Here is a 15,946-nt window from a genome sequence, read left to right on the forward strand (position 1 = left end):
AGATGAGACTGTGCCAGCGATGTGAGCTGGGAGAGGTGTGTGAGAGATACAGGCAGACAGAGAGAACCGGAAGCCCAGGAGGTGAGACTGTGCCAGTGATGTGAGCTGGGAAAGGTGTGTGAGAGAGACAGGCAACACAGACATAACTGGAAGCCCCGGGAGATGAGACTGTGCCAGCGATGTGAGCTAGGAGAGGTGTGTGAAAGAGACAGGCAGACACAGACAGAACGGAAGCCCCGGGAGATGAGACTGTGCCAGCGATGTGAGCTAGGAGAGGTGTGTGAGAGAGAGACAGGCAGAACTGGAAGCCCCGGGAGATGAGACTGTGCCAGCGATGTGAGCTAGGAGAGGTGTGAGAGAGAGAGACAGGCAGAACTGGAAGCCCCGGGAGATGAGACTGTGCCAGCGATGTGAGCTAGGAGAGGTGTGTGAGAGAGACAGGCAGACACAGACAGAACTGGAAGCCCTGTGAGATGAGACTGTGCCAGCGATGTGAGCTGGGAGAGGTGTGTGAGAGACACAGGCAGACACAGGCAGAACTGGAAGCCTCGGGAGATGAGACTGTGCCAGCGATGTGAGCTGGGAGAGGTGTGTGAGAGAGACATGCAGAGACAGACAGAACCGGAAGCCCCGGGAGATGAGACTGTGCCAGCGATGTGAGCTAGGAGAGGTGTGTGAGACACAGACAGACACAGGCAGAACTGGAAGCCCCGGGAGATGAGACTGTGCCAGCGATGTGAGCTAGGACAGTAAGCAGAGAGGAAGAGACAGACACTGTATCCACCAGAAATAATTACCCCTGGTGTCTCTCTGGCTGGGATAATCCTGTCTCCCCACAAAGTGCGTCGCTCCATCTCCTGGGGTCTGCAGCTCTCTCTGCTTCTCCAGATCAGAAATAACCTGTCAGATAAATATCTGTCACCGCGAGACTGCACACGGTGACACCGCGAGACTGCACACTGTGACACTGCGAGACTGCACACTGTGACACTGCGAGACTGCACACTGTGACACTGCGAGACTGCACACTGTGACACCGCGAGACTGCACACTGTGACACCGCGAGACTGCACACTGTGACACTGCGAGACTGCACACTGTGACACTGCGAGACCGCACACTGTGACACTGCGAGACCGCACACTGTGACACTGCGAGACTGCACACTGTGACACTGCGAGACTGCACACTGTGACACTGCGAGACTGCACACTGTGACACCGCGAGACTGCACACTGTGACATCGCGAGACTGCACACTGTGACACTGCGAGACTGCACACTGTGACACTGCGAGACTGCACACTGTGACACTGCGAGACCGCACACTGTGACACTGCGAGACCGCACACTGTGACACCGCGAGACTGCACACTGTGACACTGCGAGACCGCACACTGTGACACTGCGAGACCGCACACTGTGACACTGCGAGACTGCACACTGTGACACTGCGAGACTGCACACTGTGACACCGCGAGACTGCACACGGTGACACCGCTAGACTGCACACGGTGACACCGCGACACTGCACACTGTGACACCGCGAGACTGCACACTGTGACACCGCGAGACTGCATACGGTGACACTGCGAGACTGCACACTGTGACACCGCGAGACAGCACACTGTGACACCGCGAGACTGCACACTGTGACACCGCGAGACTGCACACTGTGACACCGCGAGACTGCACACTGTGACACCGCGAGACTGCACACTGTGACACCGCGAGACCGCACACTGTGACACCGCGAGACCGCACACTGTGACACTGCGAGACTGCACACTGTGACACTACGAGACTGCACGCTGTGACACTGCGAGATCGCACGCTGTGACACTGCGAGACCGCACGCTGTGACACTGCGAGACCGCACACTGTGACACTGTGAGACTGCACACTGTGACACAGTGAGACTGCACACTGCAAAACCGCACACTGTGACACTGCGAGACCGCACACTGTGACTCTGCGAGACCGCACACTGTGACACTGCGAGACCGCACACTGCACACAGCGACACTGCAACACTGGACACAGTGACACTACAAGACTACACACAGCGAGACCGCACACTGCAACGCTGCGAGACCGCACACAGCAATGCTATGAGACTGCACACCGCACACAGCGAGATTGCACACAGTGACACAGCGAGACAGCCACACAGTGCCACAGCAACACAGCGAGACTGCGAGATAGCAACACAGTGCCACAGTGAGACTGCAACACAGAGAGACTGCAACACAGAGAGACTGCAACACAGAGAGACTGCAAACCAAGGAAGACTGCAACACAGAGAGACTGCAACACAGAGAGACTGCAACACAGCGAGACTGCAACACAGCGAGACTGCAACACAGCGAGACTGCAACACAGCGAGACTGCAACACAGCGAGACTGCAACACAGTGTTGCACAGCGAGACTGCAGCACAGAGTTACACAGCGAGATACGTGACAGCGCTGCCCTCACCGTTTGCTCGGACGCCGAGGGTATCGGACACTCTCGGGGTCTCCGTTTCTTTACGGGTTTTGGGGTCTCGCCGGCCCCCTCACATTCCGATGATGTCCGCAGGATCGGGGACCTGCCGTATACACCCAACAAATAGGGAGAGGTGATACAGACCTGCGCCCCCCCACCCCCTCACAGACCTGCACCCCCCCTCCCCTCCCCCTCCCACAGATCTGCGCCCCCCCCATCCCCCTCACACAGACCTGCGCCCCCCCTCCCCCTCACACAGACCTGCGCCCCCCCTCCCCCTCACACAGACCTGCGCCCCCCCACCCCCTCACAGACCTGCACCCCCCCTCCCCTCCCCCTCCCACAGATCTGCGCCCCCCCCTCCCCCTCACACAGATCTGCACCCCCCCTTCCCCCTCACACAGACCTGCGCCCCCCCTCCCTCACACAGACCTGCGCCCCCCCTCCCCCTCACACAGATCTGCGCCCCCCCTCCCCCTCACACAGATCTGCGCCCCCCCCCTCCCCCTCACACAGACCTGCGCCCCCCCCTCCCCCTCACACAGACCTGCACCACCCCTCCCCCTCACACAGACCTGCGCCCCCCCTTCCCCCTCACACAGACCTGCGCCCCCCTCCCCCTCACACAGACCTGCACCCCCCCTCCCCCTCACACAGACCTGCGCCCCCCCATCCCCCTCACACAGACCTGCCCCCCCCTCACCCTCACACAGACCTGTGCCCCCCCTCCCCCTCACACAGACCTGCGCCCCCCCTCCCCCTCACACAGACCTGCGCCCCCCTCCCCCTCACACAGACCTGCGCCCCCCTCCCCCTCACACAGACCTGCACCCCGTCACCCTCACACAGACCTGCGCCCCTCGTCACCCTCAAACAGACCTGCGCCCCCCGTCACCCTCACACAGACCTGCGCCCCCCGTCACCCTCACACAGACCTGCGCCCCCCGTCACCCTCACACAGACCTGCGCCCCCCCTCCCCCTCACACAGATCTGCGCCCCCCGTCACCCTCACACAGACCTGCGCCCCACGTCCCCCTCACACAGACCTGCGCCCCCCCGTCCCCCTCACACAGAGCTGCGCCCCCCCCTCCCCCTCACACAGACCTGCGCCCCCGTCACCCTCACACAGACCTGCGCCCCCCCTCCCCCTCACACAGACCTGCGCCCCCCCTCCCCCTCACACAGACCTGCGCCCCCCCTCCCCCTCACACAGACCTGCGCCCCCCCTCCCCCTCACACAGACCTGCGCCCCCGTCACCCTCACACAGACCTGCGCCCCCGTCACCCTCACACAGACCTGCGCCCCCCGTCCCCCTCACACAGAGCTGCGCCCCCCGTCACACTCACACAGACCTGCGCCCCCCCTCACACAGACCTGCGCCCCCCGTCCCCCTCACACAGACATGCGCCCCCCGTCCCCCGTCCCCCTCACACAGACCTGCGCCCCCCCTCCCCCTCACACAGACCTGCGCCCCCCCTCCCCCTCACACAGACCTGCGCCCCCCGTCCCCCTCACACAGACCTGCGCCCCCCGTCCCCCTCACACAGACCTGCGCCCCCCCTCCCCCTCACACAGACCTGCGCCCCCCCTCCCCCTCACATAGACCTGCGCCCCCCCTCCCCCTCACACAGACCTGCGCCACCCTCCCCCTCACACAGACCTGCGCCCCCCCTCCCCCTCACACAGACCTGCGCCCCCCCTCCCCCTCACACAGACCTGCGCCCCCCCGTCCCCCTCACACAGACCTGCGCCCCCCCTCCCCCTCACACAGACCTGCGCCCCCCCCCCCGTCCCCCTCACACAGACCTGCACCCCCACGTCCCCCTCACACAGACCTGCGCCCCCACGTCCCCCTCACACAGACCTGCGCCCCCCCTCCGCGTCACACAGATCTGTGCCCCCCCCTCCCCCTCACACAGACCTGCGCCCCCCCTTCCTCCTCCCCCTCACACAGACCTGCACCCCCTCTCCCCCTCACACAGACCTGCGCCCCCCCATCCCCCTCACACAGACCTGCGCCCCCCTCACCCTCACAGAGACCTGCGCCCCCCCTCCCCCTCACACAGACCTGCACCCCTCCTCCCCCTCACACAGACCTGCGCCCCCCCTCCCCCTCACACAGACCTGCGCCCCCCCTCACCCTCACACAGACCTGTGCCCCCCCTCCCCCTCACACAGACCTGCGCCCCCCCTCCCCCTCACACAGACCTGCGCCCCCCCTCCCCCTCACATAGACCTGCGCCCCCCCTCCCCCTCACACAGACCTGCGCCACCCTCCCCCTCACACAGACCTGCGCCCCCCCTCCCCCTCACACAGACCTGCGCCCCCCCTCCCCCTCACACAGACCTGCGCCCCCCCGTCCCCCTCACACAGACCTGCGCCCCCCCCTCCCCCTCACACAGACCTGCGCCCCCCCCTCCCCCTCACACAGACCTGCGCCCCCCCCTCCCCCTCACACAGACCTGCGCCCCCCCCCGTCCCCCTCACACAGACCTGCACCCCCACGTCCCCCTCACACAGACCTGCGCCCCCACGTCCCCCTCACACAGACCTGCGCCCCCCCTCCCCCTCACACAGACCTGCGCCCCCCCTCCCCGTCACACAGATCTGCGCCCCCCCCTCCCCCTCACACAGACCTGCGCCCCCCCTCCCCCTCCCCCTCACACAGACCTGCACCCCCTCTCCCCCTCACACAGACCTGCGCCCCCCCATCCCCCTCACACAGACCTGCGCCCCCCCTCCCCCTCACACAGACCTGCGCCCCCCCTCCCCCTCACACAGACCTGCGCCCCCCTCCCCCTCACACAGACCTGCGCCCCCCCTCCCCCTCACACAGACCTGCGCCCCCCTCCCCCTCAAACAGACCTGCGCCCCCCGTCACCCTCACACAGACCTGCGCCCCCCGTCACCCTCACACAGACCTGCACCCCTCCTCCCCCTCACACAGACCTGCGCCCCCCCTCCCCCTCACACAGACCTGCGCCCCCCCTCACCCTCACACAGACCTGTGCCCCCCCTCCCCCTCACACAGACCTGCGCCCCCCCTCCCCCTCACACAGACCTGCGCCCCCCTCCCCCTCAAACAGACCTGCGCTCCCCGTCACCCTCACACAGACCTGCGCCCCCGTCACCCTCACACAGACCTGCGCCCCCCCTCCCCCTCACACAGACCTGCGCCCCCCCTCCCCCTCACACAGACCTGCGCCCCCCCTCCCCGTCACACAGATCTGCGCCCCCCCCTCCCCCTCACACAGACCTGCGCCCCCCCTCCCCATCCCCCTCACACAGACCTGCACCCCCATCCCCCTCACACAGACCTGCGCCCCCCCTCACCCTCACACAGACCTGCGCCCCCCCTCACACAGACCTGCACCCCTCCTCCCCCTCACACAGACCTGCGCCCCCCCTCCCCCTCACACAGACCTGCGCCCCCCCTCACCCTCACACAGACCTGCGCCCCCCCTCCCCCTCACACAGACCTGCGCCCCCCCTCCCCGTCACACAGATCTGCGCCCCCCCCTCCCCCTCACACAGACCTGCGCCCCCCCTCCCCATCCCCCTCACACAGACCTGCACCCCCATCCCCCTCACACAGACCTGCGCCCCCCCTCACCCTCACACAGACCTGCGCCCCCCCTCACACAGACCTGCACCCCTCCTCCCCCTCACACAGACCTGCGCCCCCCCTCCCCCTCACACAGACCTGCGCCCCCCCTCACCCTCACACAGACCTGCGCCCCCCCTCCCCCTCACACAGACCTGCGCCCCCCTCCCCCTCACACAGACCTGCGCCCCCCCTCCCCCTCACACAGACCTGCGCCCCCCTCCCCCTCAAACAGACCTGCGCTCCCCGTCACCCTCACACAGACCTGCGCCCCCCGTCACCCTCACACAGACCTGCGCCCCCCCTCCCCCTCACACAGACCTGCGCCCCCCCTCCCCGTCACACAGATCTGCGCCCCCCCTCCCCCTCACACAGACCTGCGCCCCCCCTCCCCATCCCCCTCACACAGACCTGCACCCCCATCCCCCTCACACAGACCTGTGCCCCCCCTCCCCCTCACACAGACCTGCGCCCCCCCTCCCCCTCACACAGACCTGCGCCCCCCTCCCCCTCAAACAGACCTGCGCTCCCCGTCACCCTCACACAGACCTGCGCCCCCGTCACCCTCACACAGACCTGCGCCCCCCCTCCCCCTCACACAGACCTGCGCCCCCCCTCCCCGTCACACAGATCTGCGCCCCCCCCTCCCCCTCACACAGACCTGCGCCCCCCCTCCCCATCCCCCTCACACAGACCTGCACCCCCATCCCCCTCACACAGACCTGCGCCCCCCCTCACCCTCACACAGACCTGCGCCCCCCCTCACACAGACCTGCACCCCTCCTCCCCCTCACACAGACCTGCGCCCCCCCTCCCCCTCACACAGACCTGCGCCCCCCCTCACGCTCACACAGACCTGCGCCTCCCCTCCCCCTCACACAGACCTGCGCCCCCCTCCCCCTCACACAGACCTGCGCCCCCCCTCCCCCTCACACAGACCTGCGCCCCCCTCCCCCTCAAACAGACCTGCGCTCCCCGTCACCCTCACACAGACCTGCGCCCCCCGTCACCCTCACACAGACCTGCGCCCCCCCTCCCCCTCACACAGACCTGCGCCCCCCCTCCCCGTCACACAGATCTGCGCCCCCCCTCCCCCTCACACAGACCTGCGCCCCCCCTCCCCATCCCCCTCACACAGACCTGCACCCCCATCCCCCTCACACAGACCTGCGCCCCCCCTCACCCTCACACAGACCTGCGCCCCCTCCCCCTCACACAGACCTGCGCCCCCCCTCCCCCTCACACAGACCTGCGCCCCCCCTCCCCCTCACACAGACCTGCGCCCCCCTCCCCCTCAAACAGACCTGCGCCCCCCGTCACCCTCACACAGACCTGCGCCCCCCGTCACCCTCACACAGACCTGCGCCCCCCATCAGCCTCACACAGACCTGCGCCCCCCCTCCCCCTCACACAGATCTGCGCCCCCCGTCACCCTCACACAGACCTGCGCCCCCCGTCCCCCTCACACAGACCTGCGCCCCCGTCCCCCTCACACAGACCTGCGCCCCCCCGTCCCCCTCACACAGAGCTGCGCCCCCCCTCCCCCTCACACAGACCTGCGCCCCCGTCACCCTCACACAGACCTGCGCCCCCCCTCCCCCTCACACAGACCTGCGCCCCCCCTCCCCCTCACACAGATCTGCGCCCCCCCCTCCCCCTCACACAGACCTGCGCCCCCCCTCCCTCTCACACAGACCTGCGCCCCCCGTCACCCTCACACAGACCTGCGCCCCCGTCACCCTCACACAGACCTGCGCCCCCCCTCCCCCTCACACAGACCTGCGCCCCCCGTCCCCCTCACACAGACCTGCGCCCCCCATCCCCTTCACACAGACCTGCGCCCCCCCTCCCCCTCACACAGACCTGCGCCCCCCCTCCCCCTCACATAGACCTGCGCCCCCCTCCCCCTCACACAGACCTGCGCCACCCTCCCCCTCACACAGACCTGCGCCCCCCCTCCCCCTCACACAGACCTGCGCCCCCCTCCCCCTCACACAGACCTGCGCCCCCCCGTCCCCCTCACACAGACCTGCGCCCCCCCTCCCCCTCACACAGACCTGCGCCCCCCCTCCCCCTCACACAGACCTGCGCCCCCCCCCGTCCCCCTCACACAGACCTGCACCCCCACGTCCCCCTCACACAGACCTGCGCCCCCACGTCCCCCTCACACAGACCTGCGCCCCCCCTCCCCCTCACACAGACCTGCGCCCCCCCTCCACCTCACACAGACCTGCGCCCCCCCCGTCCCCCTCACACAGACCTGCGCCCCCCCTCCCCCTCACAGACCTGCGCCCCCTCTCCCCCTCACACAGACCTGCGCCCCCCCCGTCCCCCTCATACAGACCTGCGCCCCCCCCGTCCCCCTCACACAGACCTGCGCCCCACCTCCCCCTCACAGACCTGCGCCCCCCCCTCCCCCTCACACAGACCTGCGCCCCCCCGTCTCCCTCACACAGACCTGCGCCCCCCCTCCCCCTCACACAGACCTGCGCCCCCCCTCCCCCTCACACAGACCTGCGCCCCCCTCACAGACCTGCGCCCCCCCGTCCCCCTCACAGACCTGCGCCCCCCCTCCCCCTCACACAGACCTGCGCCCCCCTCTCCCCCTCACACAGACCTGCGCCCCCCCTCCCCCTCACACAGACCTGCGTCCCCCCTCCCCCTCACACAGACCTGCGCCCCCCCTCCCACTTACACAGACCTGCGCCCCAACGTCCCCCTCACACAGACCTGCGCCCCCCCTCCCCCTCACACAGACCTGCGCCCCCCCTCCCCCTCACACAGACCTGTGCCCCCCCATCCCCCTCACACAGACCTGCGCCCCCCCTCCCCCTCACACAGAACTGCGCCACCCCCGTTCCCCTCCCACAGACCTGCGTCCCCCCTCCCCCTCACACAGACCTACGCCCCCCCTGTCCCCTCACACAGACCTGCGCCCCCCCTCCCCCTCACACAGACCTGCGCCCCCCGTCACCCTCACACAGACCTGCGCCCCCGTCACCCTCACACAGACCTGCGCCCCCCCTCCCCCTCACACAGACCTGCGCCCCCCGTCCCCCTCACACAGACCTGCGCCCCCCATCCCCTTCACACAGACCTGCGCCCCCCCTCCCCCTCACACAGACCTGCGCCCCCCCTCCCCCTCACATAGACCTGCGCCCCCCTCCCCCTCACACAGACCTGCGCCACCCTCCCCCTCACACAGACCTGCGCCCCCCCTCCCCCTCACACAGACCTGCGCCCCCCTCCCCCTCACACAGACCTGCGCCCCCCCGTCCCCCTCACACAGACCTGCGCCCCCCCTCCCCCTCACACAGACCTGCGCCCCCCCTCCCCCTCACACAGACCTGCGCCCCCCCCCGTCCCCCTCACACAGACCTGCACCCCCACGTCCCCCTCACACAGACCTGCGCCCCCACGTCCCCCTCACACAGACCTGCGCCCCCCCTCCCCCTCACACAGACCTGCGCCCCCCCTCCACCTCACACAGACCTGCGCCCCCCCCGTCCCCCTCACACAGACCTGCGCCCCCCCTCCCCCTCACAGACCTGCGCCCCCTCTCCCCCTCACACAGACCTGCGCCCCCCCCGTCCCCCTCATACAGACCTGCGCCCCCCCCGTCCCCCTCACACAGACCTGCGCCCCACCTCCCCCTCACAGACCTGCGCCCCCCCCTCCCCCTCACACAGACCTGCGCCCCCCCGTCTCCCTCACACAGACCTGCGCCCCCCCTCCCCCTCACACAGACCTGCGCCCCCCCTCCCCCTCACACAGACCTGCGCCCCCCTCACAGACCTGCGCCCCCCCGTCCCCCTCACAGACCTGCGCCCCCCCTCCCCCTCACACAGACCTGCGCCCCCCTCTCCCCCTCACACAGACCTGCGCCCCCCCTCCCCCTCACACAGACCTGCGTCCCCCCTCCCCCTCACACAGACCTGCGCCCCCCCTCCCACTTACACAGACCTGCGCCCCAACGTCCCCCTCACACAGACCTGCGCCCCCCCTCCCCCTCACACAGACCTGCGCCCCCCCTCCCCCTCACACAGACCTGTGCCCCCCCATCCCCCTCACACAGACCTGCGCCCCCCCTCCCCCTCACACAGAACTGCGCCACCCCCGTTCCCCTCCCACAGACCTGCGTCCCCCCTCCCCCTCACACAGACCTACGCCCCCCCTGTCCCCTCACACAGACCTGCGCCCCCCCTCCCCCTCACACAGACCTTCGCCCCCCCTGTCCCCCTCACACAGACCTGTGCCCCCGTCACCCTCACACAGACCTGCGCCCCCCCTCCCCCTCACACAGACCGGCGCCCCCCCTCCCCTTCACACAGACCTGCGCCCCCCCTCCCCCTCACACAGACCTGCGCCCCCCCTCCCCCTCACACAGACCTGCGCCCCCCCTCCCCCTCACACAGACCTGCGCCCCCCCGTCCCCCTCACACAAACCTGCGCCCCCCCTGTCCCTCACACAGACCTGCAACCCCCGTCCCCCTCACACAGACCTGCGCCCCCCCTCCCCCTCACAGACCTGCGCCCCCCCGTCCCCCTCACACAGACCTGCACCCCCTTTCCATCTCAAACAGACCTGCGCCCCCTGCCCCCCTCAGTGACACAGACCTGTGCCCCCCGCCCCCCTCACAGCGACACAGACCTGCGCCCCCCATCCCCCTCACAGTGACAGACCTGTGCCCCCCTCCCAGTGACACAGACCTGTGCCCCCATCCCCCTCACAGCGACACCGACCTGCGCCCCCCGTCCCCCTCACAGTGACACAGACCTTCGCCCCGTCTCCCTCACAGCGACACCGACCTGCGCCCCCGTCCCCCTCACAGCGACACCGACCTGCGCCCCCCGTCCCCCTCCCAGCGACACCGACCTGCGCCCCCCGTCCCCCTCACAGTGACACAGACCTGCGCCCCTGTCCCCCTCCCAGTGACACAGACCTGCGCCCCCCGTCCCCCTCCCAGTGACACAGACCTGTGCCCCCCTCACAGCGACACAGACCTGCGCCCCCGTCCCCCTCACAGCAACACAGACCTGCACCCCTGACCCCCTCCCAGCGACACCGACCTGCGCCCCCGTCCCCCTCACAGTGACACAGATCTGCGCCCCCGTCCCCCTCTCAGTGACACAGACCTGCGCCCCCCGTTCCCCTCCCAGTGACACAGATCTGCGCCCCCCGTCCCCCTCCCAGTGACACAGACCTGCGCCCCCCGTCCCCCTCCCATGACACAGTCCTGCGCCCCCGTCCCCCTCTCAGTGACACAGACCTGCGCCCCCCGTCCCCCTCACAGTGACACAGACCTGCGCCCCCGTCCCCCTCACAGTGACACAGATCTGCGCCCCCGTCCCCCTCCCATGACACAGACCTGCGCCCCCGTCCCCCTCACAGTGACACAGACCTGCGCCCCCGTCCCCCTCACAGTGACACAGACCTGCGCCCCCGTCCCCCTCACAGTGACACAGACCTGCGCCCCCGTCCCCCTCCCAGTGACACAGACCTGCGCCCCCGTCCCCCTCACAGTGACACAGACCTGCGCCCCCCGTCCCCCTCACAGTGACACAGACCTGCACCCCCCGTCCCCCTCACAGTGACACAGACCTGCACCCCCCGTCCCCCTCACAGTGACACAGACCTGCGCCCCCCGTCCCCCTCACAGTGACACAGACCTGCGCCCCCGTCCCCCTCACAGTGACACAGATCTGCGCCCCCGTCCCCCTCCCATGACACAGACCTGCGCCCCCGTCCCCCTCACAGTGACACAGACCTGCGCCCCCGTCCCCCTCACAGTGACACAGACCTGCGCCCCCGTCCCCCTCACAGTGACACAGACCTGCGCCCCCGTCCCCCTCCCAGTGACACAGACCTGCGCCCCCGTCCCCCTCACAGTGACACAGACCTGCGCCCCCCGTCCCCCTCACAGTGACACAGACCTGCACCCCCCGTCCCCCTCACAGTGACACAGACCTGCACCCCCCGTCCCCCTCACAGTGACACAGACCCGCGCCCCCGTCCCCCTCACAGTGACACAGACCTGCGCCCCCGTCCCCCTCACAGTGACACAGACCTGCGCCCCCCATCCCCCTCACAGTGACACAGACCTGCGCCCCCGTCCCCCTCAGTGACACAGACCTGCGCCCCCCGTCCCCCTCACAGTGACACAGACCTGCGCCCCCCGTCCCCCTCACAGTGACACAGACCTGCGCCCCCCGTCCCCCTCACAGTGACACAGACCTGCACCCCCCGTCCCCCTCACAGTGACACAGACCTGCACCCCCCGTCCCCCTCACAGTGACACAGACCCGCGCCCCCGTCCCCCTCACAGTGACACAGACCTGCGCCCCCGTCCCCCTCACAGTGACACAGACCTGCGCCCCCGTCCCCCTCCCAGTGACACAGACCTGCGCCCCCGTCCCCCTCACAGTGACACAGACCTGCGCCCCCCGTCCCCCTCCCAGTGACACAGACCTGCGCCCCCGTCCCCCTCAGTGACACAGACCTGCGCCCCCCGTCCCCCTCACAGTGACACAGACCTGCGCCCCCCGTCCCCCTCACAGTGACACAGACCTGCGCCCCCCGTCCCCCTCACAGTGACACAGACCTGCACCCCCCGTCCCCCTCACAGTGACACAGACCTGCACCCCCCGTCCCCCTCACAGTGACACAGACCCGCGCCCCCGTCCCCCTCACAGTGACACAGACCTGTGCCCCCCGTCCCCCTCACAGTGACACAGACCTGCGCCCCCCGTCCCCCTCACAGTGACACAGACCTGCGCCCCCCGTCCCCCTCACAGTGACACAGACCCGCGCCCCCGTCCCCCTCACAGTGACACAGACCTGCGCCCCCCGTCCCCCTCACAGTGACCCAGACCCGCACCCCCCGTCCCCCTCACAGTGACACAGACCTGCACCCCCCGTCCCCCTCACAGTGACACAGACCCGCGCCCCCGTCCCCCTCACAGTGACACAGACCTGCGCCCCCCGTCCCCCTCACAGTGACACAGACCCGCGCCCCCCGTCCCCCTCACAGTGACACATGGGGTCTGTCTCACCTCTCACTGCAGCTCTCACACGTCCCCTCCGTCACGTGTCTGCGGCCACAGCTGTCACAGAGACACGTGGCAGGGTCACTCTCCTCAGAACCTGCCACGGGACAGAGCGGCCATGAGCATGGCTATCTGTCACAGTGATACGCACGGCTATCTGTCACAGTGATACGCATGGCTATCTGTCACAGGGACACGCACGGCTATCTGTCACAGTGATACGCACGGCTATCTGTCACAGTGATACGCACGGCTATCTGTCACAGTGATACGCACGGCTATCTGTCACAGGGACACGCACGGCTATCTGTCACAGTGACACGCACGGCTATCTGTCACAGGGATACGCACGGCTATCTGTCACAGGGATACGCACGGCTATCTGTCACAGTGATACGCACGGCTATCTGTCACAGTGATACGCACGGCTATCTGTCACAGTGATACGCACGGCTATCTGTCACAGGGACACGCACGGCTATCTGTCACAGGGACACGCACGGCTATCTGTCACAGGGACACGCACGGCTATCTGTCACAGGGACACGCACGGCTATCTGTCACAGGGACACGCACGGCTATCTGTCACAGGGACACGCACGGCTATCTGTCACAGGGACACGCACGGCTATCTGTCACAGTGACACGCACGGCTATCTGTCACAGTGACACGCACGGCTATCTGTCACAGTGATACGCACGGCTATCTGTCACAGGGACACGCACGGCTATCTGTCACAGTGACACACACGGCTATCTGTCACAGTGATACGCACGGCTATCTGTCACAGTGATACGCACGGCTATCTGTCACAGGGATACGCACGGCTATCTGTCACAGGGACACGCACGGCTATCTGTCACAGTGATACGCACGGCTATCTGTCACAGTGACACGCACGGCTATCTGTCACAGTGATACGCACGGCTATCTGTCACAGTGATACGCACGGCTATCTGTCACAGTGATACGCACGGCTATCTGTCACAGGGATACGCACGGCTATCTGTCACAGGGATACGCACGGCTATCTGTCACAGTGATACACACGGCTATCTGTCACAGTGATACGCACGGCTATCTGTCACAGGGATACGCACGGCTATCTGTCACAGGGACACGCACGGCTATCTGTCACAGAGATACGCACGGCTATCTGTCACAGTGATACGCACGGCTATCTGTCACAGGGACACGCACGGCTATCTGTCACAGTGATACGCACGGCTATCTGTCACAGTGATACGCACGGCTATCTCTCACAGGGATACACACGGCTATCTGTCACAGTGACACACACGGCTATCTGTCACAGGGACACGCACGGCTATCTCTCACAGGGATACGCACGGCTATCTGTCACAGTGATACGCACGGCTATCTGTCACAGTGACACGCACGGCTATCTGTCACAGGGACACGCACGGCTATCTGTCACAGTGATACGCACGGCTATCTGTCACAGTGACACGCACGGCTATCTGTCACAGGGATACGCACGGCTATCTGTCACAGTGATACGCACGGCTATCTGTCACAGTGACACGCACGGCTATCTGTCACAGGGACACGCACGGCTATCTGTCACAGTGATACGCACGGCTATCTGTCACAGTGACACGCACGGCTATCTGTCACAGGGACACACACGGCTATCTGTCACAGTGATACGCACGGCTATCTGTCACAGTGATACACACGGCTATCTGTCACAGTGATACGCACGGCTATCTGTCACAGGGACACGCACGGCTATCTCTCACAGGGATACGCACGGCTATCTGTCACAGAGACACGCACGGCTATCTGTCACAGGGATACGCACGGCTATCTGTCACAGGGATACGCACGGCTATCTGTCACAGTGACACGCACGGCTATCTGTCACAGTGACACGCACGGCTATCTGTCACAGGGATACGCACGGCTATCTGTCACAGTGACACACACGGCTATCTGTCACAGTGACACGCACGGCTATCTGTCACAGTGATACACACGGCTATCTGTCACAGGGACACGCACGGCTATCTGTCACAGTGACACACACGGCTATCTGTCACAGGGACACGCACGGCTATCTGTCACAGGGATACGCACGGCTATCTGTCACAGTGACACGCACGGCTATCTGTCACAGTAATACGCACGGCTATCTGTCACAGGGACACACACGGCTATCTGTCACAGGGATACACACGGCTATCTGTCACAGTGATACGCACGGCTATCTGTCACAGGGATACGCACGGCTATCTGTCACAGGGACACGCACGGCTATCTGTCACAGTGACACGCACGGCTATCTGTCACAGGGACACACACGGCTATCTGTCACAGGGATACGCACGGCTATCTGTCACAGGGATACGCACGGCTATCTCTCACAGGGACACACACGGCTATCTGTCACAGTGACACGCACGGCTATCTGTCACAGAGATACGCACGGCTATCTCTCCCTGTAATACACACGGCTATCTGTCACAGTGATACGCACGGCTATCTGTCACAGTGACACGCACGGCTATCTGTCACAGTGATACGCACGGCTATCTGTCACAGTGACACACACGGCTATCTCTCCCTGTAATACACACGGCTATCTGTCACAGTGACACACACGGCTATCTCTCCCTGTAATACACACGGCTATCTGTCACAGTGACACACACGGCTATCTGTCACAGTGATACGCACGGCTATCTGTCACAGTGACACGCACGGCTATCTGTCACAGTGATACGCACGGCTATCTGTCACAGTGATACACACGGCTATCTGTCACAGTGATACGCACGGCTAT

The 15,946-nt window shown here is 66.7% G+C and overlaps 1 protein-coding gene across 5 annotated transcripts in view; it reads right to left on the bottom strand.

Annotated features, from left to right (window-relative positions):
- L3MBTL1 (L3MBTL histone methyl-lysine binding protein 1) overlaps positions 1–15,946 on the bottom strand; it is a 110,319-nt gene that overhangs the window by 60,313 nt on the left and 34,060 nt on the right. For all 5 annotated transcript variants that reach the window (XR_012798978.1, XR_012798977.1, XR_012798979.1 and 2 more), the window contains exons 3-5: positions 13,146–13,236; positions 2,477–2,588; positions 798–900 (exon numbers count right to left, since the gene is read on the bottom strand). Coding sequence is in view for 2 of the 5 variants with exons in the window: in XM_075585075.1 (XP_075441190.1) it covers positions 798–900; positions 2,477–2,588; positions 13,146–13,236 (306 nt within the window). In the remaining 3 variants the exon portion in view is untranslated. The remainder of the gene's footprint in view (positions 1–797; positions 901–2,476; positions 2,589–13,145; positions 13,237–15,946) is intronic.

Source organism: Ascaphus truei, unplaced genomic scaffold (assembly GCF_040206685.1).
Source record: "Ascaphus truei isolate aAscTru1 unplaced genomic scaffold, aAscTru1.hap1 HAP1_SCAFFOLD_898, whole genome shotgun sequence".
Classification (NCBI taxonomy): Eukaryota; Metazoa; Chordata; class Amphibia; order Anura; family Ascaphidae; genus Ascaphus; species Ascaphus truei.